This window comes from Poromitra crassiceps (genome assembly GCF_964638095.1).
Source record: "Poromitra crassiceps genome assembly, chromosome: 1".
Taxonomy (NCBI): domain Eukaryota; kingdom Metazoa; phylum Chordata; class Actinopteri; order Beryciformes; family Melamphaidae; genus Poromitra; species Poromitra crassiceps.
The window spans coordinates 7,936,857-7,963,527 of NC_139623.1; the positions used below are offsets into that span (position 1 = coordinate 7,936,857).

A 26,671-nucleotide genomic window follows, 5' to 3' on the forward strand; every position below is an offset into this window, starting at 1 on the left:
AGCCGATGGGAGAGCACTCTGAGCGGCAGTGGGCAGGACCAGCGGTCTTGACCGGCGCCATTACAGGTAAATGTGAACGAACCGGCAAACTGATATCAAGCCGATACAGAACGTTGAAAGCAGCGTGACTCGTAGTGGTTAATGGTTAATAGTTTCAGTCACTCAGTCGCCGTTTTAGCCCTTTACTCAGCAAGTGATGACCTACATTCGTCGTAGCCTAGCCAGAGTACTTCTCCATGGCATCATATATATATATATTTTAATAAACAAGGATGACATCACACAGATTTGTGGCTTCTGCAGGAAGATATAGTGTACAGTAGCATCATTTCACCACTGGAAGAGCCATGGTAAGTCTACCATTAAGGCTAATAATCCAAATCTCAAAGCAGAATATGAACGGGAAATACTCTTCCGGAACATTTACGTCACGTGACTGTTGAGCTCAATTGGCAGTGCTTTGTTCTCACCACAGTGCAATAGATAGAGCTTAGTGCTTTGTTCTCACCACAGTGCAATAGATAGAGCTTAGTGCTTTGGAACTTGTTTGGACACCATATTTATTTTAACGCTGTTGAAGTACCTACTGTATATCCTGAAAACTGATATGTTAAGTGACATACTGTTGGCATTTTTGAAAATACATGGGTTGTAAAATCTTGTAAATGCAGTATGATGCAAAAGCCTCTATTTTAAGAGATGGAAAGGCAGAAAAACCTGGCAAATGACAAATTACCTTGTCTGTAAACCTGGTTTTTATTGAGTGGTTTGGCTTGAACAAAAGATTGTGTGCCCATTCATAATTGTAAGCTAGCTGCGTTGTTGATTTAAAGGAGGTCCCAAAGACCTACGGTGTAGCTTAAAACTTCATCTGAATAATTCATGGCGAAATGCTGATTAACCATCATTGAAATAAATCAATGTGAAAAATAATATAATTTGACTACCATATGAGACCTCTGCAGTTTGGCAAAAGGACCTTCTTAACTACACAAACGTGTGTTGCGTAACCTTCGCTCAAATGTTCATTCCATCCGTCATGACTGACGGAGAGGAAAGAAAGCCTGCAGAAGGTTTCTACATGGTCCCCCCCCCAGTTCCCCCCCCCCCCCCCCGGTCGATGTGGAAAAATAACTTCTGTGTTACCTTCATTTTCAAAAATGAAAGACTTCGATTGCTTACATTTTCAAATGAATCATGAATAAGTTAATATATTACTTTTTGAGTAATGGGCTTTTGGCTCCTGTGTGTGTTTGCAGCAGTGCAGTGTGTCGGCCTGTGGGGGGGGGAACCAGATGGCATATAGGCTCCTCTGGAAGGTGACCTCAGACCCGTTCCCACTGAGCGGGTGATAAAGGTACACAAGCTTTCCTTTGGGCCTCCCAAGAGCCAAGTCCCAGGTCTGGAAGCCCTCTGAGCCAGGTGTGAGGGGCCTGCAGAGGGACCCCGGCGCGCAGTCAGAGCCAGGCCCCGCCCACAGCACTGAGGGGCCCCGCAGTCAGAGCCAGGCCCCGCCCACAGCACTGAGGGAGCCCCGCAGTCAGAGCCAGGCCCCGCCCACAGCACTGAGGGAGCCCCGCAGTCAGAGCCAGGCCCCGCCCACAGCACTGAGGGAGCCCCGCAGTCAGAGCCAGGCCCCGCCCACAGCACTGAGGGAGCCCCGCAGTCAGAGCCAGGCCCCGCCCACAGCACCGAGGGGCCCCGCAGTCAGAGCCAGGCCCCGCCCACAGCACTGAGGGAGCCCCGCAGTCAGAGCCAGGCCCCGCCCACAGCACTGAGGGAGCACTAACTGGCCACAGACACCTCCGGGGGCTTTGAGGAGAGCGAATGAAAAAGCAGAATGAAAAGAAAAGGAGAAAAGTGGGGTGGCGATGGGGATTGCAGAGAGAGAGAGAGCTATGGCGACCGTCGTTTACAATGACGGCAAAGTTCCACAGAGCTTACTGGGAACCTGTTCTTCATGTCAAATGCATGCGGACTGGTGTGCATGTGTGCACTGCGTCTTTTTCATCTACAAAAAGCCCCATAAGATTGATTTTTTTATTCCTGAAAGAGAGTGAAACGGTTTTGTTGGGAGGTTTTTAATGCACTCCAGACAGATGGGTTCCGAGGCTGCATTCCAACTTTTTCTCTGCTGGCCTTGATGCAGAGTTTACAGTTTGCAGTTTACAGCGCAAACCCACAGGAGGAGTGATTAATGTTTAATACCAAAACAATTACAGTACTGCTGTTGTGCTGGGTTCTTTCTCTCTCTCACTCTCACCCTCTCTCTCTCACTCTCTCTCACCCCCCCTCTCTCTCCCACTCTCTCTCTCTGTATGTTTGTGTTTCCATGTGTGAAAATGTAAGGCATCTAATTTACTGGTCTCCAGGGAATCCTTGTGACATAGCTTCTCTTGGAAGTGATTAGCAGTGAAGCGGCCAGATCTGCATAGATGTTTTAGTTTGACCCTGCATGTGTGCACGCCTGTGTTCGAGCATATGGTGCGTTTGTGTCCTCCAACATGGCCTCAAGAGGGAGGGTGATCTACACCCCGCATTTCCTCAGCTGGTCAGGAGAAAATAGGTCAGGAGTTGAGACAGGTTAAGCGGGCTTTGGGAGAGCGGTAGTTTGACATTCACAATGGTGATGATACAGAAATACTTGGGGAAAAAGGGGAGAGTCGGCAGAGATGACGAGATAAAAGAGAATCAAAGCCTCCCAGAGAGACACACTGACACGGACATTATCAGAGCTCTTAAAGAGGTAAAGACAGAAAAAGGGAGACACACTGACACGGACGTTATCAGAGCTCTTAAAGATGTAAAGACAGAAAAAGGGAGACACACTGACACAGACGTTATCAGAGCTCTTGAAGAGGTAAAGACAGAAAAAGGGAGACACACTGACACAGATGTTATCAGAGCTCTTAAAGAGGTAAAGACAGAAAAAGGGAGACACACTGACACAGACGTTATCAGAGCTCTTGAAGAGGTAAAGACAGAAAAAGGGAGACACACTGACACAGACGTTATCAGAGCTCTTAAAGAGGTAAAGACAGAAAAAGGGAGACACACTGACACAGAAGTTATCAGAGCTCTTAAATAAGTAAAGACAGAAAAAGGGAGACACACTGACACAGATGTTATCAGAGCTCTTAAAGAGGCAAAGACAGAAAAAGGGAGACACACTGACACAGATGTTATCAGAGCTCTTAAAGATGTAAAGACAGAAAAAGGGAGACACACTGACACAGATGTTATCAGAGCTCTTAAAGAGGTAAAGACAGAAAAAGGGAGACACACTGACACAGATGTTATCAGAGCTCTTAAAGAGGTAAAGACAGAAAAAGGGAGACACACTGACACAGATGTTATCAGAGCTCTTAAAGAGGTAAAGACAGAAAAAGGGAGACACACTGACACAGATGTTATCAGAGCTCTTAAATAAGTAAAGACAGAAAAAGGGAGACACACTGACACAGATGTTATCAGAGCTCTTAAAGAGGCAAAGACAGAAAAAGGGAGACACACTGACACAGATGTTATCAGAGCTCTTAAATAAGTAAAGACAGAAAAAGGGAGACACACTGACACAGATGTTATCAGAGCTCTTAAAGAGGTAAAGACAGAAAAAGGGAGACACTGACACAGATGTTATCAGAGCTCTTAAAGAGGTAAAGACAGAAAAAGGGAGACACACTGACACAGACGTTATCAGAGCTCTTAAAGAGGTAAAGACAGAAAAAGGGAGACACACTGACACAGATGTTATCAGAGCTCTTAAAGATGTAAAGACAGAAAAAGGGAGACACACTGACACAGATGTTATCAGAGCTCTTAAAGATGTAAAGACAGAAAAAGGGAGACACACTGACACAGATGTTATCAGAGCTCTTAAAGAGGTAAAGACAGAAAAAGGGAGACACACTGACACAGATGTTATCAGAGCTCTTAAAGAGGTAAAGACAGAAAAAGGGAGACACACTGACACAGATGTTATCAGAGCTCTTAAAGAGGTAAAGACAGAAAAAGGGAGACACACTGACACAGATGTTATCAGAGCTCTTAAAGAGGTAAAGACAGAAAAAGGGAGACACACTGACACGGACATTATCAGAGCTCTTAAAGAGGTAAAGACAGAAAAAGGGAGACACACTGACACAGACGTTATCAGAGCTCTTAAAGAGGTAAAGACAGAAAAAGGGAGACACACTGACACAGATGTTATCAGAGCTCTTAAAGAGGTAAAGACAGAAAAAGGGAGACACACTGACACAGACGTTATCAGAGCTCTTAAAGAGGTAAAGAAAGAAAAAGGGAGACACACTGACACAGATGTTATCAGAGCTCTTAAAGAGGCAAAGACAGAAAAAGGGAGACACACTGACACAGATGTTATCAGAGCTCTTAAAGAGGTAAAGACAGAAAAAGGGAGACACACTGACACAGACGTTATCAGAGCTCTTAAAGAGGTAAAGACAGAAAAAGGGAGACACACTGACACAGACGTTATCAGAGCTCTTAAAGAGGTAAAGACAGAAAAAGGGAGACACACTGACACAGATGTTATCAGAGCTCTTAAAGATGTAAAGACAGAAAAAGGGAGACACACTGACACAGATGTTATCAGAGCTCTTAAAGAGGTAAAGACAGAAAAAGGGAGACACACTGACACAGACGTTATCAGAGCTCTTAAAGAGGTAAAGACAGAAAAAGGGAGACACACTGACACAGACGTTATCAGAGCTCTTAAAGAGGTAAAGACAGAAAAAGGGAGACACACTGACACAGATGTTATCAGAGCTCTTAAAGAGGTAAAGACAGAAAAAGGGAGACACACTGACACAGATGTTATCAGAGCTCTTAAAGAGGTAAAGACAGAAAAAGGGAGACACACTGACACAGATGTTATCAGAGCTCTTAAAGAGGTAAAGACAGAAAAAGGGAGACACACTGACACAGACGTTATCAGAGCTCTTAAAGAGGTAAAGACAGAAAAAGGGAGACACACTGACACAGACGTTATCAGAGCTCTTAAAGAGGTAAAGACAGAAAAAGGGAGACACACTGACACAGACGTTATCAGAGCTCTTAAAGATGTAAAGACAGAAAAAGGGAGACACACTGACACAGATGTTATCAGAGCTCTTAAAGAGGTAAAGACAGAAAAAGGGAGACACACTGACACAGACGTTATCAGAGCTCTTAAAGATGTAAAGACAGAAAAAGGGAGACACACTGACACAGACGTTATCAGAGCTCTTAAAGAGGTAAAGACAGAAAAAGGGAGACACACTGACACAGAAGTTATCAGAGCTCTTAAAGAGGCAAAGACAGAAAAAGGGAGACACACTGACACAGATGTTATCAGAGCTCTTAAAGAGGTAAAGACAGAAAAAGGGAGACACACTGACACAGATGTTATCAGAGCTCTTAAAGAGGTAAAGACAGAAAAAGGGAGACACACTGACACAGATGTTATCAGAGCTCTTAAAGAGGTAAAGACAGAAAAAGGGAGACACACTGACACGGACGTTATCAGAGCTCTTAAAGAGGTAAAGACAGAAAAAGGGAGACACACTGACACAGACGTTATCAGAGCTCTTAAAGAGGTAAAGACAGAAAAAGGGAGACACACTGACACAGATGTTATCAGAGCTCTTAAAGAGGTAAAGACAGAAAAAGGGAGACACACTGACACAGATGTTATCAGAGCTCTTAAAGAGGTAAAGACAGAAAAAGGGAGACACACTGACACAGATGTTATCAGAGCTCTTAAATAAGTAAAGACAGAAAAAGGGAGACACACTGACACAGACGTTATCAGAGCTCTTAAAGAGGCAAAGACAGAAAAAGGGAGACACACTGACACAGACGTTATCAGAGCTCTTAAAGATGTAAAGACAGAAAAAGGGAGACACACTGACACAGACGTTATCAGAGCTCTTAAAGAGGTAAAGACAGAAAAAGGGAGACACACTGACACAGATGTTATCAGAGCTCTTAAAGATGTAAAGACAGAAAAAGGGAGACACACTGACACAGATGTTATCAGAGCTCTTAAAGAGGTAAAGACAGAAAAAGGGAGACACACTGACACAGACGTTATCAGAGCTCTTAAAGAGGTAAAGACAGAAAAAGGGAGACACACTGACACAGATGTTATCAGAGCTCTTAAAGAGGTAAAGACAGAAAAAGGGAGACACACTGACACAGATGTTATCAGAGCTCTTAAAGAGGTAAAGACAGAAAAAGGGAGACACACTGACACAGATGTTATCAGAGCTCTTAAAGAGGTAAAGACAGAAAAAGGGAGACACACTGACACAGATGTTATCAGAGCTCTTAAAGATGTAAAGACAGAAAAAGGGAGACACACTGACACAGATGTTATCAGAGCTCTTAAAGAGGTAAAGACAGAAAAAGGGAGACACACTGACACAGACGTTATCAGAGCTCTTAAAGAGGTAAAGACAGAAAAAGGGAGACACACTGACACAGACGTTATCAGAGCTCTTAAAGAGGTAAAGACAGAAAAAGGGAGACACACTGACACAGATGTTATCAGAGCTCTTAAAGAGGTAAAGACAGAAAAAGGGAGACACACTGACACAGATGTTATCAGAGCTCTTAAAGAGGTAAAGACAGAAAAAGGGAGACACACTGACACAGATGTTATCAGAGCTCTTAAAGATGTAAAGACAGAAAAAGGGAGACACACTGACACAGACGTTATCAGAGCTCTTAAAGAGGTAAAGAAAGAAAAAGGGAGACACACTGACACAGACGTTATCAGAGCTCTTAAAGAGGTAAAGACAGAAAAAGGGAGACACACTGACACAGACGTTATCAGAGCTCTTAAAGAGGTAAAGACAGAAAAAGGGAGACACACTGACACAGATGTTATCAGAGCTCTTAAAGATGTAAAGACAGAAAAAGGGAGACACACTGACACAGACGTTATCAGAGCTCTTAAAGAGGTAAAGAAAGAAAAAGGGAGACACACTGACACAGACGTTATCAGAGCTCTTAAAGAGGTAAAGACAGAAAAAGGGAGACACACTGACACGGACGTTATCAGAGCTCTTAAAGAGGTAAAGACAGAAAAAGGGAGAGCACAATACGGAGGAGTGAAACGATATGGGATATGGGGTCCCATTATTCTCAGCACGACAACACTAAGAACTGTTACATGTGGTGAACTATTTGGTTGCCGACACAGCCTGTCGGTCTCCTTCTCTGCCTTGTTTGGCCATTCAGCCAGCGTGATTTATCTGTCTGAGTAAGAGACTAGGCTGAGTGCAGACGGAGCTTCAAACGTTCAGGATCAGAGTCCTGCAACCACAGAATTAGTGCAGGGCTCATGTTCATGTTTATAACCCACAGGCAACATTGGTGTCTCCTCACAGACAGCCCCCCCCTCATGCTCCTGATTCATTCAATATCGGAAAAGGTCAACAGGTTGCTCAGGGTGGAAAACTAAAGAGGAAGCATGTAGGAGCATGCTGAAGGAAAATGAATAAACGTTCTGTAAAATGTAGTGGCGGACATCTACAGTAATTGAAATGCAAACCAAAATAATTTTGGTCAATTAGATTGCAAAACTCACAGTGAGGTATGACTCTCTTTTTAGCAATCATTAACGAAGTAACAGTAAAGAAGTGATGTGAAATGATTAGCCAATCAGCGCCCCAAACTGTGCCACAGCTGCCAGCGACCTCAGACGAGGTAGCCATTGTTATCGAGGCTGTTCTAAATCGATTAAAAGCACCAATGACTTTGAAATCCGAACAGCACTCTGCTTTGAAGGCATTTATTACAAGGAAAAGATGTTCTTCGCATTCTCCCCACTGGATTCAGGCGGATACGTTGTTGGTCTCTAGTGATTGGTTACAGATACGTTGTTGGTCTCTAGTGATTGGTTAACAGATACGTTGTTGGTCTCTAGTGATTGGTTACAGAAATCCTCGGCGATTCCCCCACAGACATCGGTTAGAGTGGAGGCAGTGTCAGACTGAAGAAGGAACAATTCAGTCTGATAGGCTAACATTTGTCTTGATCAGACTAACCGTAGTTTTATCTGAGGGTATATATTTGTGTGTGTGTGTGTGTGTGTGTGTGTGCGTGTGTATGTACATTGTGTTTGGTGTGTGTAATTGCACACAAAAATGCATGAACTCCACCAAAATATTGGCTCTGGTTGATCGATAGAAGTGCAACAAAATGTCTTTTCACCCAAAGGTCGAGGGACAATGAGGAAAAAAGAAAGGGGCGGAGGCAGGAGAAAAAAATTGGAGGGGAAATTAGTTTTATGATCTGCAACATCCTGCCGGGACTTTTATTAGCCGCTTAAGCATGTGTGACCTGCCCCCACACAGCAGGCTGTTAAAAGGTAGTGACCTTGTGTCGAGAGCTGTGAACCCCCATAGTCGTCTAGTAGCCCCCCCGCCCGTAACGTAGATGATCTTTTACCTCGGCGACATGGGACAGATAAATTAACCAGCTGCTACAGTTAGCCTAATAAACCGCTAGAGAATCTGCAGCGCACATTGCAGTTTGTTTATGTGCCTTTTAAGTGTGCGAGTGTGGGAAGGTCATCAAGCGAAATCATCAATTGACATGGCGTATGTAAACACATGTGGTTCTGGATAGGTTTATGGAAAGGGAAGTGTTACGGGATTGATGAATAACATCCTTGATTGGCCTGTGCTGTAAATTGAGGGGTGAGAAAGCGGCGGACAGGAAAGTATGCCGTTAGTTCGTGCTGTGCTGCACTCAAACGTACCCCTGAGGATGTAGTTCTGGTAGTTCTGGTCGGCTTCAGCTCCCACTTTTATCAAGCATGTCAGTCCTTCAGCCACCACAAACTCGTGCACCAGGTCCTTGTCATCCTGGAAAGGAGGGAGAGTATTTGAAATATTCAGGATCCATTTGAGTGACAACAGTCTACTCCACTGTCACCGCACATCGAACCATTTTTGGTATGACCCTCCAATACATTTGAATACAACATAATAGGCATTACTGTAATAAGCTATGACGACTGTTTACACCAAGGCCACGCACTTTTCATTTGCAAATGATGGACTGAGAATGATAGAGGATGCAAAGATAATAAGCTGTTACCTTTTCTCTTTCCTGTTAGCCCAAGTTGAACATTTTGAATGATGAAGCATTAAATTAACTGCAAGAACTGCTGGGAGGATTTACGTGTGTTACGATCTTACGTGTAAAAGTAAATTGGGTTTTTGTATGGGAATTTTGATTGAATGCATGAGGTAACAAAAGTTGATGAAACAGCTACGTTTGTGTTCATCAAGATAATCTTCACAAATGAGGACCACTTTTATGATTTTTGGAGATCTTATTGCTATCTTCCCAGCGTCTTAAGCTATCGTCTGCCTCCACCGTCCAGTTTTGCCCTGGGATGACGCAGGTGTAGGCGTGGCCCAGGTGTGTCCGTGGGCCTCTAGCCTATCACCCGTCGAGTGTCATTTAGCGCTCTGGCAAGATACCGTCGGTATGTTCCGAGCGCAAAGAGAGGTCTGGACATTGCCCGTTCCAAAATAGGCATTCCAGCGCAATGTGTTAGAAAAAAATCGCCTTGGGTGCTCTCAATTTTAACGCCAGGAAATAGCTGGTCTTAGCGCAAACGCAAACATACGCCTGAGCGCAGACTGTCTCCACATCTCCGTGCAGTGCAGGAAATCCTTGCTTGGATCCATTTACGCACGGCATGGATGTCACTCTCCACTCGCGCCTGCACACACTCTTCTCTCCTCGGAATGCCACGTTGATTTTCAACTATAGCCTACATTGTAGAAAAAACACACCTTCATTTAAAAATGAGAATTCGTTTTATTAGGCTACATAATTCCCGACCATACAGGTTTGTGGTGTGAGGTAACAATAGATTGCTTTTGAGAAAGTTGTGACGGTGTTGTGCCAAGCAGCCTCTCCCCACCCTGGCCGGCCCAAAACACCCAGGGCACCGACCCACACCCACCCCACCACCAAGCCTGCATACCAGTCCAGCTCCCACCTTCTCGGGGGAGACCCCCCTCCAGCACCCGGCGCACACAGACTCCCGCCCCGCCAGACCCTCGTTCCCCTAATCCAATTCAAAACGCATAATTTTTTCGCACAACACATGTGTCCGGCCAGTACAGTAACCTCTTTCCCTGCAATTGCACGCATGTAAGACCAGCTTCTCCACAGCGCGGATGGCAGCTGAAGTCCCTCTCGCCATCAAGCAGACAGTGACGGAAGCATGTGTCTTTATGTGCGCCAAGGGGGAAATGACAGACTAAATTGGTGGGATTCGATGTAGCCTATATATATTAATAGAAGCTAATAGAAAATAGCTGATTAATAAAATGTGTGCTGGTGGAACAAAATTCAACTTCTTTAAATAGAGCAGCATCACTCATCGTGGCTCTCAGTACGCTGCGTAATTACGCATGCAGTATATTACCCCAGTGGAGATAGAAGAGAGCCCCGAAAAGCGATAAGCATACAGACGTTTGGGCAGCAGCCCTTTTTCAGCGTGTGAAATGGCAATAATACACAGGTGATTCACAGGTGGGCATGAGCACATTATTTCATTTCTATGCATGACAGCCTCACATCTCTCTCTCTCTCCCTCTCTCTCCCCATCTAGGCTATCTTTTCTCTCTCTCACTCTAGTCCCTCTCAGTGAAGGAGGAAGCTGCTGACGTGAGCTGTGGTTTTATGAGCATGACCACACCTCCACAATGCTTTTGGGCATAAACACGCCTATACGGAGATGTGTGCCGAGATGACGTGAAGCGCATCGGCCCGACACGCCCACAATTATTATTCCAGCGCAAAACGGCCGCTAACGCAAAATTACGACCGTTGGGAAGATAGAGCCCTATATGTCGGGGTGGGGGTTTCAAACGCAATTTTCAGAAAACGCTTCAAAAGTCATAAATGTGGTCCTCATTTGTGAAGATTATCTTACTGAACACAAACTTTGCTGTTTCATCAACCTTTGCTAACCACGGACCTTATTTCATACATTCAACCGAAATCCCCATACAAAAGTCAGATTGACGTTTACACATAAGAAGAAGCAGGAAGTGCAGGGACTTCTGGGTAAGCATAAAAACATATGTCATCCCTGCAGTACAATACATGTAACTATCACACTCCAAATTACCCAACATGCTCAAAGCTCAAATCACAGATTTCCTGTAGTCATGGCAACCCTGTGTTTGTGTGTGCTACCTTGCATGTTGCTAAGTGCCTGTTTCTCCCTCCCTAACATTAAAGAGTCAGTCAAATGTGGAGAGGTGCTAGGCATCCGGGTAGTGTAGCGGTAGATTCCCTGCCTACAAGGGTCACAGGTTCGCGCCCCTGTGTTACCTCTGGCTTGGTCGGGCGTGTCTGTGTCTGCGGGTGGGAAGCCGGATTGAGGGTACGTGTCCTGGTCACTGCACTAGCACCTCCTCTGGTCAGTCGGGGTCGGGGCGGAAGGGAACTGGTGGGAATAGCGTGATGCTCCCACGTGCTACGTCCTGCCGGTGAAGCTCCCCACTGTCAGGTGAAAAAGATGCGGCTGGCAACTGCGCATTTGTCAGAGGAAGCATGGTGCTAGTCTACGGCTGTAACCAATTAACCAATATGGCTTTTGGGGTGGTATGTTAAGGATTTTGGTCAAAATCTCCACATTTGAGCCCAACCTGTTACAATTTTACAAACCCCTATCATTTCAGCAGCATAAGTTCCCTCTATGGGTTCAAACCTGCTTTTTTTGTGCCCTCAAATGAATGGGCGATTTGGTACATCGTGACGTCACGGTGGTATTTGCGCGTGCCCCACTCATGTGGAAAAAAAAATTCCCCATGTGATTACTGTAGTTCACGCAGTACGAGCCCTTTAAGAGCAATGCTTCCATGGGTAATCGCCTACTGTGGCTAATATTAGCCGCTAGTTAGTTATGTTACATGGCAGTAAAACGCAACTGAATGACCAAATTGATATAACTTTTAACCATTTCGAGTAATACTGTTTCCATAGGGATCACCAGCGTTAGTTTGTTGTTTATAACGTGGCTATATTCATAATGTTTTCTATGATATCTATCTCTGATACACTGAAAATACTGGGAGGCGGGCCATAGCGTCTCTGTCGATGATTTGATTTGACAGTTCTGGGCACCGGCGTTGGCGTTGGCCAATCCTGGCATGTTCCACCCCCAAATCGATTGTGTTCTGGGGCAAAGCGAGTGGGTTTCAGGACGAAACAGTCTTGAGCCATTTACGATATCTTTAGAGCAATATTCCTGGAATGCAAGTTTAACTAAACAGTTACATGTCCTCTGCATTCTACATCAAAAGACATTACCATTTGTTTTATTTTGTATGTTACATACTTATTGGCCAAGTTATGTTAGTTTATGGGGGAGGAATTCTGCCAGCTAAAGAAGGGAATATAGGCGGCCATCTTGCCTGCAGAGTTTTCAAATCAAGTAGAATACTGTTTTGCAAGAAATCTGTGTGTGTGTGTGTGTGTGTGTGCGTGTGCGTGTGCGTGTGCGTGTGCGTGTGCGTGTGTGTGTGTGTGTGTGTGTGTGTGTGTGCGTGCGGGGCATGAGACAGCTTGTGCCGACGTCTCCCGATACATCGTTTGAGTATAAATGCCTCAGTGTCGTAAGACACCTGTCGACACTGTCTTACAACCATAAATGGTAAATGGTAAATGGCCTGCATTTATATAGCGCTTTTATCCAAAGCGCTTTACAATCAGTAGGTACATTCACCCATTCATACACCGATGGCGGCAGGCTGCCACGCAGGGTGCTGGCACACCAACGGGAGCAATTTGGGGTTCAGTATCTTGCCCAAGGACACTTCGACATGCAGACTGGAGGAGGCGGGAATCGAACCACCGACCTCTTTTATCCAAAGCGATTAGTGGACGACCTGCTCTACCTCCTGATCTACAGCCGCCCCTAAAGACTTACTGTGGTGATCAAGACACCTGTCGACACTGTCTTACAACCATAAAGACTTACTGTGGTGATTGGTATGGCATAAAGGACTGTGAGCGCACTTCCCACTCTGGCTGAAGAGATGAACCCTTTTCTCACATCAACATCCTCAGCTGGAGAAATACCATCTGTCAACTAGTGACTATATTTAATGTACTGTATAACTCAAAATGGGCACTAGTTTGTTTTTGTGGACGTAAATAATGAAGGCTGTTTGACGAGAACTCAAAGCTTCTCAGAGGAAACCAAAACATAAATTATTTATGTCGGACAACTCATAATATTTGGGGGGACAGCTAACGCAACTGTAGCATTCCATAATATTAGGACACAAAATAAAATTGTGGCTATAAAATAAAATCCAAAACATGTGGTGGAGAAAATCTATTTTATCACAACCCTGATATACAGAAGACAGGTTTCAATGTAGATTTGATCATCCGATCACCCCGAGGTGTATTAAGTCACGGATTTGAATGCACAATTCTTTATTCATACAAAAGCAGCTGCGTCTCTCACACCTGTCCATGACTCGCTCATTTAAGCCTAAGCAGGAAGCTCTCTGCAGGATTGAAGCATGCGGTGATATGTTCTAACATTCAGGTGGGATAGAGAGGAAGACAGCAGTAAACACTGTAGGGTGGCCAGCGCTCCTTCTCTCCCAGGAATACACCCAAGTGCTTCCAGAACAACTTTACCAAAGATCTGTGATGGAGACTCCAGTCCTTTGGCAAACACTCTGAAGATACAAGAGTGAACTCACATAGGAAGAAACAGAAGGCCAGACAGGTGTCAGACTCGTATGTAGGCTACACTTCTAAATTCAAGAAGCCATACTGATATCCCGTTAGTGGGATGTCATGAGAGGGGATTGAAGGAGAGATTATTTCCTAACAATGAATGATCAGCGCTTCTCTACAGCTGAAACCCCTTCCCAAAGTCATTCCCAAAGCCATTCCCAAAGCCATTATCATTCCATTGTTGAGTGAGGTATCCTGATCTATTCTGGGCTGGTGTGAACCTCTGTTGCTCTCTTTTCCATCCAAGTGTCTCCAAGTCTGATGGTTAACCCTCCTCCTCCTCCTCCTCCTCCACGCCAGGCCGGACCAGACCAGAACACTGCACAGCTGCCACGGAGGCAGCATCTCCGCAGCAACTCTGCTTCAAGAAAAAATGCTGTGCGTGTGCCGTGTGCATGTGAGTACCGTGTGCATGTGAGTGCCGTGTGCACACGTGAAAGATTAAAGGCCAGGAGAAAGGAAAACAAGGAATAATTCATATGATAGGATTTGGAAATTTTGAAAATGTGGATGAGATCATGAGGAACAGGAATGGCGATGGAGAGACCACTGAATCTTTCTAACTGTGACACAGATCTTCTTGGGGGCCAGTAGGTAGTAGAGGAGAGGAGAACATTACATATATTGTTGGGGGCCAGTAGGAAGTAGAGGAGAGGAGAACATTACATATATTGTTGGGGGCCAGTAGGTAGTAGAGGAGAGGAGAACATTACATATATTGTTGGGGGCCAGTAGGAAGTAGAGGAGAGGAGAACATTACATATTTTGTTGGGGGCCAGTAGGAAGTAGAGGAGAGGAGAACATTACATATATTGTTGGGGGCCAGTAGGAAGTAGAGGAGAGGAGAACATTACATATATTGTTGGGGGCCAGTAGGAAGTAGAGGAGAGGAGAACATTACATATATTGTTGGGGGCCAGTAGGAAGTAGAGGAGAGGAGAACATTACATATATTGTTGGGGGCCAGTAGGTAGTAGAGGAGAGGAGAACATTACATATATTGTTGGGGGCCAGTAGGAAGTAGAGGAGGGGAGAACATTACATATATTGTTGGGGGCCAGTAGGAAGTAGAGGAGAGGAGAACATTACATATTTTGTTGGGGGCCAGTAGGAAGTAGAGGAGAGGAGAACATTACATATATTGTTGGGGGCCAGTAGGAAGTAGAGGAGAGGAGAACATTACATATATTGTTGGGGGCCAGTAGGAAGTAGAGGAGAGGAGAACATTACATATATTGTTGGGGGCCAGTAGGAAGTAGAGGAGAGGAGAACATTACATATATTGTTGGGGGCCAGTAGGAAGTAGAGGAGAGGAGAACATTACATATATTGTTGGGGGCCAGTAGGAAGTAGAGGAGAGGAGAACATTACATATATTGTTGGGGGCCAGTAGGAAGTAGAGGAGAGGAGAACATTACATATATTGTTGGGGGCCAGTAGGAAGTAGAGGAGAGGAGAACATTACATATATTGTTGGGGGCCAGTAGGAAGTAGAGGAGAGGAGAACATTACATATATTGTTGGGGGCCAGTAGGAAGTAGAGGAGAGGAGAACATTACATATATTGTTGGGAGCCAGTAGGAAGTAGAGGAGAGGAGAACATTACATATATTGTTGGGGGCCAGTAGGAAGTAGAGAAGGGGAGAACATTACATATATTGTTGGGGGCCAGTAGGAAGTAGAGGAGAGGAGAACATTACATATATTGTTGGGAGCCAGTAGGAAGTAGAGGAGAGGAGAACATTACATATATTGTTGGGGGCCAGTAGGAAGTAGAGGAGAGGAGAACATTACATATATTGTTGGGGGCCAGTAGGAAGTAGAGGAGAGGAGAACATTACATATATTGTTGGGGGCCAGTAGGAAGTAGAGGAGAGGAGAACATTACATATATTGTTGGGGGCCAGTAGGAAGTAGAGGAGAGGAGAACATTACATATATTGTTGGTGGCCAGTAGGAAGTAGAGGAGAGGAGAACATTACATATATTGTTGGGGGCCAGTAGGAAGTAGAGGAGAGGAGAACATTACATATATTGTTGGGGGCCAGTAGGAAGTAGAGGAGAGGAGAACATTACATATATTGTTGGGGGCCAGTAGGAAGTAGAGGAGGGGAGAACATTACATATATTGTTGGGGGCCAGTAGGAAGTAGAGGAGAGGAGAACATTACATATATTGTTGGGGGCCAGTAGGAAGTAGAGGAGAGGAGAACATTACATATATTGTTGGGGGCCAGTAGGAAGTAGAGGAGAGGAGAACATTATTACCTGGAAGATCTGCTTGAGGGAGAAGAGGGCTCTCCGCAGCTCCCGTCCATTTGAGTTGTAGAGTTTCTCTGCAGGGAGAGAGGATGGGAAAAGTCAGCTGACTGTCACAGGTGTGCTACTTTTCCTTGTCAGTGATAAGGAACGGTGAATGTACCAAAGGGATTGAGATAACAGCTTCATGTGACAATTTAACGGACTCTCTATTGTTTGACAGAATCAGCTCAGCCCCACGCGTGACTTATCGCACCCTGCTCCTTCAAAATCACTTCCTTGTGTCTAATGCACATATCATCATCAACAGCAATTATCCCATGCAGCTAAATGTGAGAAATATGCTGCGAGAGCGAGAAAACGAACAGTAGGAGCAACTCAACGCACATGTGTGGAGAGTTATAGAACGCACTGTGTGGACGTTTCCTGCTGACAAAGCCAGAGCTGCAACTTGCCATAAAGTCAGGGCAGCAACTTCAGCCAATAGTTGCGGAAACACCACAGGGCACCCTGCAGGAAATAGATAGGAGATCCCTGCGAGGGTGGCATATACGTTTGCTGCACCTAGTGTGGCAATGCTTCACCAGTCGGTGCTGTTTGCAGTGTCTGCCAGGGAGTGGCAGTGTTGAGCAGAGTGCTGCGTAGCTCGCTTGGCTTTTTGCTGTGTTAATGCTTTCTGACTCAGCGAAACCTGCGTTGCTGCTGCAGATACAGCAACAGACAGTACAGTGCTCTCTCTCTCTCTCTCTCTCTCTCTCTCTCTCTCTCTCTCTCTCTCTCTCTCTCTCTCTCTCTCTCTCTCTCTCTCTCTCTCTCTCTCTCTCTCTCTCTCAGCATTTTCTGCACCGACAGGAGACCTGCATGTACACACAGATGTAGCTATGCACTCTTTCTCCCTCCCTCTCTCTCTCTCTCTGTCTCACATAGGGCTGGCCAATATATCAATACTAAATTGATATTGTGATATGATACTAGATATAGTCTTAAATTTTGGATAGTGTAATATTGTGATATGGCATAAGTGTTGTCTTCCTGGTTTTGAAGGCTGCATTACCGTAAAGTGATGTCATTTTCTGAATTTAGCAGACTGTTCTAACTCACATACACACAAAACACACACCTACTCTCACATACACACAAAACACACACACCTAAGGCCTATACCACGAAGCAAGATTAGTGGCTTAGTAGCGAGGTAACTTCAGGTTTAACCCTGGGTTTGCCGTGCTACGATGCTAGTTAACTTCTTACCGAGATATATTTCCATAGCAACTTATGCTTCAGAGTTAACCTGGTCGATAGCAGGTTAAGTTGCAAGGATAAGATTAAACCTTAAAAGGCACCGCCCACGAACCAATGAGCTTCCTGGAAAGATGGATGCTGAACTTTGGTGGCAAAATCAAGCAAGGTCAGGACTGCAGTGAGCTGTCTGGTGTGTCAGGACTGCAGTGAGTTGTCTGGTGTGTCAGGACTGCAGTGAGCTGTCTGGTGTGTCAGGACTGCAGTGAGTTGTCTGGTGGGTCAGGACTGCAGTGAGTTATCTGGTGTGTCAGGACTGCAGTGAGTTGTCTGGTGGGTCAGGACTGCAGTGAGTTGTCTGGTGGGTCAGGACTGCAGTGAGTTGTCTGGTGGGTCAGGACTGCAGTGAGTTGTCTGGTGGGTCAGGACTGCAGTGAGCTGTCTGGTGTGTCAGGACTGCAGTGAGTTTTCTGGTGGGTCAGGACTGCAGTGAGCTGTCTGGTGGGTCAGGACTGCAGTGAGTTGTCTGGTGTGTCAGGACTGCAGTGAGCTGTCTGGTGTGTCAGGACTGCAGTGAGTTGTCTGGTGGGTCAGGACTGCAGTGAGTTGTCTGGTGGGTCAGGACTGCAGTGAGCTGTCTGGTGGGTCAGGACTGCAGTGAGTTGTCTGGTGGGTCAGGACTGCAGTGAGTTGTCTGGTGGGTCAGGACTGCAGTGAGTTGTCTGGTGGGTCAGGAGGACTGCAGTGAGTTGTCTGGTGTGTCAGGACTGCAGTGAGTTGTCTGGTGTGTCAGGACTGCAGTGAACTGTCTGGGGGGTCAGGACTGCAGTGAGTTGTCTGGTGGGTCAGGACTGTAGTGAGTTGTCTGGTGTGTCAGGACTGCAGTGAGTTGTCTGGTGTGTCAGGACTGCAGTGAACTGTCTGGTGGGTCAGGACTGCAGTGAGTTGTCTGGTGTGTCAGGACTGCAGTGAGTTGTCTGGTGGGTCAGGACTGCAGTGAGCTGTCTGGTGGGTCAGGACTGCAGTGAGCTGTCTGGTGGGTCAGGACTGCAGTGAGTTGTCTGGTGGGTCAGGACTGCAGTGAGCTGTCTGGTGGGTCAGGACTGCAGTGAGATGTCTGGTGGGTCAGGAGGACTGCAGTGAGTTGTCTGGTGCGTCAGGACTGCAGTGAGCTGTCTGGTGGTTCAGGACTGCAGTGAGTTGTCTGGTGGGTCAGGACTGCAGTGAGTTGTCTGGTGGGTCAGGACTGCAGTGAACTGTCTGGTGGGTCAGGAGGACTGCAGTGAGCTGTCTGGTGTGTCAGGACTGCAGTGAGTTGTCTGGTGTGTCAGGACTGCAGTGAGCTGTCTGGTGGGTCAGGACTGCAGTGAGATGTCTGGTGGGTCAGGACTGCAGTGAGCTGTCTGGTGGGTCAGGAGGACTGCAGTGAGCTGTCTGGTGCAGTCCTGACCCACCAGACAGCTCACTGCAGTCCTGACCCACCAGACAGTTCACTGCAGTCCTGACCCACCAGACAGCTCACTGCAGTCCTGGCCGTAGAGACAAGAAGCCAAGTGATGTATTATTGTTGGTGTGTGTGAGTTTCAGCTTGTATTCACCTTATGTTCCAACACAGGGGTCAGCCAGTTACTTCCTATTGTGTTTACACAGGACATACTGTAGTTATCCTGTGTTGTCTGCCCACTACCCATCACACACACGCGTGCACACACACACACACACACACACACACACACACACACACACACACACACACACACACACACACACACACACACACACGCACACACACACACACACACACACACACACACGAACAAACCCCTTGTGTTCATGACCTCCTTGTCTTCATAAACAGCTGCGACTAATTCTATTCAGAAGTGTGAGAAACACACACAATCTGATGAGTGCATATGCTTGGGATTCAGAGCAACAGGCTTCCATTCATTATTGTTGCTGGCCTCCTCGGCCTTAGAGTAAATCCCTTCAGCTGATGAACAGAGGAAGAGAGAGGGGGAGGGAGAGAGAGGGGGAGAGAGAGGGAGAGAGAGAGAGAGAGAGAGAGAGAGAGAGAGAGAGAGAGAGAGAGAGAGAGATTGTTGCCAGTTGTGTGGGCACACACAGGACTCTTCTAGACACTGGACTAGACAGAGAGAGAGAGTAGTCGTGGTCTGATATCTTTGGGTGCCTTCCACTTCCACATGCAACATTTTCACAATACACAGAAAACATCAAACACAGCAACGACCAGTATACTCTGACCACTACTATTAAGCAACATGATCACAACACATCATAAAACCCAAACCTGTAGTGTGTGTGAGAAAGGATAAATCTATTAGAAAGCTAGATACAATGTATTCTTATTCTTATTCTTATTTTAAATAATATACAGTATATACTATATTTAATTTATATAGAAAAATGTCCACACTCCTGTATTTATACCATACATATATGTCTTTCATTTGTATAGTAGCTAGTAGCTACAGTATGTAGACGTTTCAGCCCTTCCTCAGTGTTTAACTCTTTGTAGTCTCTCTTTGTTGTCTTTTAACAGTACACAGCCCATACTCTTCTCCTTCAGAGGCATCTATAGTGCAGACAGCCTGGGACTGGGCCATATGGCTAAAAGGCTCACATTGGATGAAGATACACTCTGAAATCAAACACCTCCCAATCCAGGCCAGCAGGGTTCCTCATCTTTAGAAGATGCCCCGTTTCAAATGTATGACTGTGATGTTACTCCATATAGAGAGCCTCAGGGATGACTTATTTTTGTAGTCAGAACGCGGAAGTCCCGGAATTCCTGGTTCTTCACTGTTTCTGTCTATGGAATTTTTGAATGGGTTTTTGCCGCGATGCGTCTAATAATCTCTCTGGGCAACGCTAGCTTAATGAAACGCGAACCAGAGTTCAGTCGGATAATCTTCACACATGAGGACCACTTTCATGAGTTTTGTAGCGTAAATGCGAGCCCTAGAAGTAAAAAGCTCGAGCTAAGCTAATCCAGAACTACACACTGTCGCATAGGCTTCCACGTCACGTCAGCGCTCAACCTGGACTGTTGTTGGATGTGTGCACTGATTACCCCGGGCTGAACCAGGTGAGGGAAAGAGAATTTCCGTGTTCGTCTTTTGAAGTGGTGCCGTTATTGACGTATATATCCCCATCGACTCAACAGTGTAGTCTCATTTAGCCGTTTGCTGGCTAGCCGCCCTTTTAACGGCACGTAAAAGCTTCAAAACTCAAAAAAAGTGGTCCTCGTGTGTGAAGATGATATTACTAAACACTGGTTCGCGTTTGATTAAGCCAGCGTTGCCCAGAGAGATTATTAGAAGCATCGCGCCAAAAACCCATTCAAAACTCCCATAGGCCAAAACAGTGAAGAACCAGGACTGTTAGCATCGATGATTTCCGGACTCATTCCTGCGGCTCTCTATTGAGCGGAGCACAGCTTGAAATGTTAGGGGGGTGGGGGGGCACATTCTCTCTTGTGTGTGAGTGCCATACTACAGTACATAGCTCAGATGGTGATCAAGATTAGTGTTGCTCTTTTACAGAAGAGCCCCAACAAGTACTAAGAAGGGAAACAACAAGATTCTGCTGTGATGCTGATTTATGACTTTATGAATCATGGGAAATAAATGTATTGACGCATTATGTTAAATTGTGACTGGAAAAATGCAACATGGATAGAACAATAGATAGAACAGCGCAGTGTATTTTCCCAGTGTTTCTACGCAGAAGCAATCTTCATTTTGTTCCGTCACTTTCTATCTATATAATGAATGACATGTTGACGTTTCTTTGATGCAGCTGGCAACCACACCACAACACAGTGTTTCAAGTCATGGTCAAGGTGAGAGCGTTGTGTGGAGAGGAACCTGCTGTGGCAGATCAGGACAGGGTCATATTCATCACGGCTCTTTGCCTCGGGAGGAGGAGCGGGACCACGACTCCTCCACAGTTTAGATTAGGGATCTGTGAACTTCTCTGATCACTGGAGTCGGGAGACAGAGGATGACACTGTGGCTTACTCATCATCACACCTTCCTCACTCCAAACAAAGTCCATTTGTAGTCACACTTCAATGTTTAAACCCCCCCTGGCTTGAATCACTGCATGTGCTTAACTACACTTCCTTCCAGACATTGAAAGGATAAGACACTAATATCTTGAGGGTGGTTGTTTAAAGAGACGACCAAACAGCAGATAAATTGCATCCAGAATGTATGATTCAGCCCACATCACAGTCGGCACCACGACTGTGATGTGGTCCTATCAGCAACTGGGCTGTCAGAGAGTTTCAGCTAGTCCCAGAGGGGCATGGGGGCATGGGGGGAGCAATCAGCAATTATGGCATGGCATATTAATTCGTCCACGCAGAGCTCTACTGCCAGTCACACAAAGGGTGTGCTCCTCCACTCGACCTGTAGACCGGATCACTCGGCCTGTAGACCGGACCACTCGGCCTGTAGACCGGACCACTCGGCCTGTAGACCGGACCACTCGGCCTGTAGACCGGACCACTCGGCTTGCAATAAAACGGTCAGAGAGTTATTCCTGCGCACCACTAAATGAAGCCCATCTGCAGGAACAGACAGTCCGTGTCCACAGTCCGCACACCAACGCACCTCCCAAAGAGGCCCATCTGTAATGAGAAATAGCTCAGTGCAGATTAGTTCCATACCAGCTGGCACAGATATGTACCATAAAAGTATGGGCCTTCTGCGTTTCCCCGTAGGAGGGAAAATAAAGTCAAGTGGGAGGGAACCTGGCTATTCGTCTATTCAAAGGAAATGTATCTGGATATCTCAACTCTCAAATCGTGTTCACCTCGAACCCTGTCTTCCCAGAGGGGACACGTCACACACTTCAAAACCCAGTGGCTCGCTACATTCGTCACGGATTTCCTACTGTGCCAAGCCAAACCTGAGGCTGCAGGGTTAAGTTAAGTTATCCTTTATTCATCCCCATGGGGAAATTCATCCTCTGCATTTGACCCATCCTCTACTAGGAACCTTCCTAGAACTAGGAGCAGTGCAGCGACTGGGGACCAACTCCAGTTCTTTTGCCATTGCCTTGGTCAGGGGCACGGACATACTGTATGGTGGTGGGCGGAAACCGGAGCATCCGGAGAAAACCCACACGGACGGAGCGGGGTTCGAACCCCGGGACCTAGATAGATAGATAGATAAATAAAGTGGATATTGAGGCATTGCAACACATTGTGGGTGGCAGAGAGGCACCTATCAATTCAGACTGGATGCAGGGCAGCCGAAAGCAGAGAGGGGAATGAGTGAGTGTGAAACAAATAAGGGCCCTTTCTTAATACCAAGAATGCGTTCTTGTTCTTGTGTTCTTGGGGAGAACGTTCTTGCTAGTCGTTTTTGGAAGAATGAACTCGCTAGGTCACAAACACACATAACGCTGTTGGCAGTTTGAGACGATGCGTTCTTGAGGGCATTGCGCAATACCAGCGCAGAGGCCGCCTATAGTACTGTACAGTACACAAATAAAAAGCTCAAATTTTCGACTTAAATGTTCGTAAAGTGGCAGTTATTGAAACCTACTACCCTGCTTGTAGGCATCAAAACTCATCAGAAATTAATTTAGTGATGAAATAAAATGAAATTGTAAAAAACTTCCCGGAGCTTATGGCGTCTTCTCTGCTGCGTTCTGCCATCGCTTATGCCGAAATGAATGCCGGGATATGTACCTTGCCAAGTTGACACAAGTCACCACCCAGAGCATCCTCGGTAAAGTGGGCATGTCGAGAACACATCCGGGAATTTGAAGCGTTCTTGGCGAATGTGAACTTTGCATTGGAACAGTACTTGGGCTGCGTCTGTGACTGATGACGTTTCACAGGGACACAAGAACACATAAGAAACCTTATTGAGAAAGGGCGAAGGTCTTCCTTTCTGAACTTCCATATAAACTTCATTTCACATTGACCGTTTTGAGCTGGTAATAGCAGGAAGTAAAACAGCACCAATACCATTAATTAGGTTCCATTCTATTTAGATGTTCCAGTGCTAGGGCTAGGGATGTCACAATACTAGAATTTCTACTTCGATACCGATACCCAGGAAAATATCGATACTCGATACCATTTTCGATACTACACGGCGAGATGACAACACATCAAGAGGCATAAAAAATAAACAAAGACAGATGGACAGACAGATGCATGCTTCTCCATAATCTAGGCCTGATAAAACTCATTAAAAACGTTGACCTTACACAGCAGATTACATCTGCTCCAGAGCAATCTAGAGAGAGAGTGGCGTCAGCGGAGGACCAAAATGCAAGACTCATTAGCCAATGAACAGCCAGGAATGGGTCTCGCGCTACTTTTGCATGCTAAAATAAAGCTGATAATGTACAATTTGATTCAAGGGATGAAAAACCCTTTCAGATTACAACACAAACTGTCTATTTTCCTGCAACTCGACAGTGCTGCTTAATCCAGGACCTTACTCCCTGGAACTCTTGAGAGTAAAAAAACTGGTCCATTGGAGTGAATGGAGATGTCGGAACTCTTCTATTATACGGCTCTGATCTGCTCTAGTGATCAGCCTATCAGAACACAGCAGATTACACCTGCTCTAGTCATCAGCCTATCAGAACACAGCAGATTACACCTGCTCTAGTCATCAGCCTATCATAACACAGCAGATTACACCTGCTCTAGTCATCAGCCTATCATAACACAGCAGATTACCCCTGCTCTAGTCATCAGCCTATCATAACACAGCAGATTACCCCTGCTCTAGTCATCAGCCTATCAGAATACTTTGAACTTGTTGAAGCAAAAGATACCCACCGATGACAAAGAGGGAGAAATCAGTGGTATGTTTGATTTTTCATTACGAGAAAGCACTGCTGATATTGATACAGTTGCAAATGAGTATTGCATCCGTTTCAAATTTTTAGTATTGACTTTTATCGATATTTTTGACAACCCTAGCTAGGGCCCTCGTTAATGTTATTGGTTACACCTGCTTTACTTCCTGATTTGCCACCTCAAAAGGTTGCTGTGAAAATGAGTTTGATACCTCGTATTAAAATACTGTAGTGAGCAGCTGTTTTCTGCTCCTAAATGGCCATACATATAGTCACGTTTTCTCAGCTGAAATAGCTACAGTACAGGGATGTAATGGCCTCAATTATAACAATCATAGGAGGAGTAGCGGGTGAATTCCTGTAACTGTGTGGAATCTCCCCTTCTATCCAGAGGAGGAGAGTGAAGAGGCGGGCCAGAAATCCATGGTTGGTCTTCCTACTACTGAGATACTGTAGACCAACTTTGCAGAGATATTTCTGTCCAGCGCTGCTTCAGATACCTTCTAATTCTCTGTGTCTCAAAGCCAGTACACAGTATTGTTACATTCCAACACCAGCTATTCAAAGTGTGAGTCACTGGTCACTGTTATGTATTGACCAGATCCTAGCCGTGCCCAAACCCACAACCAGCCATTGTTGAACACAGCTATCAGAATGTGTTTGCTAATAAAAGCAGACAACTTTCCACACTTTCCCTCCACAAACACTCATCCGCTCGCATGCCTGTATTTCCAGAACGCGCCATCAAATTAAAAGGATGAGTACCACTGCTCATGCTCTGCACAGCAGGTCGGCACACATAAACCACATCCAAAGCACAGCCAGGAAACCCGCAAAGACCCCACTGGGCAGGACAGGCCCGCCAACACTGCTATCCATTAAACTGGCTTTGCTGCTTTCAGGGAGTAGGCTTTGTCAGACCAGGATCTCTTGCATGTCATTGTTGATTGTGTATAGAATGTCCGCACAATGGACAATCGATTGGACAGCTTTCATGTGGGACAGGGATGTTAGGGTTGACAAGAATTTGACACCGTACAGCAGTGATACTCAACTTGCGGCCCGGGGACCAGATGCGGCCCGCGACAGGGTGCAGAGTGGCCGCCCCCGACCATTTTCTAATAATTTCACGTTAGTTTCATTGTGAATTAGAATCTAATTCACAATAAAAACGAACGTGAAATAAAGTTTCACTGAGCTCCAGCTAAATTGTCAAATGTCTGCTCGCTACCCAGGCACTGATTTAACCTAACTAACTTAACCTAACTAACTATCCGGTGTGCACAACATTGTCAGACTAAACTCCCGCTGACACCCCAAAAACCTACAATCCGCTACAGAAAAAATGTATATTGTTTGTTTATTAACTGGCCCCTGGCCTCCTATCATTGCATGAAAGTGGCCCCCTGGCAAAAGCAAGTTGAGTATCCCTGCTGTACAGTATGAGGTCACGTGCGCAGAAATGACCTAAAAGAAATACACTATTTATTACATGAAGTTGCTTTGATCAGTGATAATGATAACCGCTCAGACAGATATTATAATCCACATGGGATTTTATTTAGGATAGAATTAAAAGCATCTTATCCCTATTTCAGCCTTTACAATGTAGAACATAGCAGCTAATGGGCTTACAGTATACTGTAGCTTTGGCCTCTATTGAGAGGAGTCGTAAACAACAACACATCTTTGTAACCGTAACCAACTAATAAGATACACTACACACTAATAGCAACACATATGCTGCCCATAGGAATACAGTTACACACTGCAAAAAGCCTCCTCCTTAGAGTCATTTAATGTCATATTCAGCCGTGAAATCTGATTTTTCTAAAGCTAGAGAACAATTCTGCCAATGAGGTGAGGTAACTCCGGCAATGTCGTTTCACACACAGGAAGATCACTGCATGGGATCAGGAACATTACACTTCTATCAAAGTCCTGAAACAAGGTTGATTTGCGTTGGAAACAAGTGGAATGATCTAGCGGGTAGATTGGGATAGATTCTAACCCAATTGGCAGATTTTAGGACTCAATAATAGACTTTCTTGCATTTGTGCTGCAAAGCTTTGGCCTTGTCAAAGACTGACATTAAGAGTGGACTTCAGCCCCGAGCCAGCTCCCTGCCCATGGCTGCATTTAGCCCGGCCGTGACTGGAGCCTGGAGCCTGTTCCACCGGTCAGTGAAGGCTGCGAGAGGTGACGGCGGTCAGGCTGAGGTCAGGCAGGCAAACTGTAGCCATCTGGGGGAACACAGTCTCATGTGTGCCAGGGGCGCCACATCACTGCCTGCCATGTGTAAGCATAAACGGACCCATCTTTGATTTTCGTCTACTGGTATTTTCATGAGAAGCCATGGAGTTTACAGTACGGGCAGTGGCCCTCTACAGTCACACATACAGTTTACAGTACGGGCAGTGGCCCTCTACAGTCACACATACAGTTTACAGTACGGACAGTGGCCCTCTACAGTCACACATACAGCCCTCTACAGTTTACAGTACGGACAGTGGCCCTCTACAGTC

The 26,671-nt window shown here is 45.6% G+C and overlaps 1 protein-coding gene across 1 annotated transcript in view; it reads right to left on the reverse strand.

The window, feature by feature from the left end:
- Nucleotides 1-26,671, reverse strand: part of fhod3b (formin homology 2 domain containing 3b) — a gene marked incomplete at its 5' end in the record, with an annotated part of 199,442 nt that overhangs the window by 64,350 nt on the left and 108,421 nt on the right. The window contains 2 exons of the mRNA XM_083639893.1: nt 8,768-8,873; nt 16,065-16,132. Coding sequence (XP_083496019.1) covers nt 8,768-8,873; nt 16,065-16,132 — 174 coding nt within the window. The remainder of the gene's footprint in view (nt 1-8,767; nt 8,874-16,064; nt 16,133-26,671) is intronic.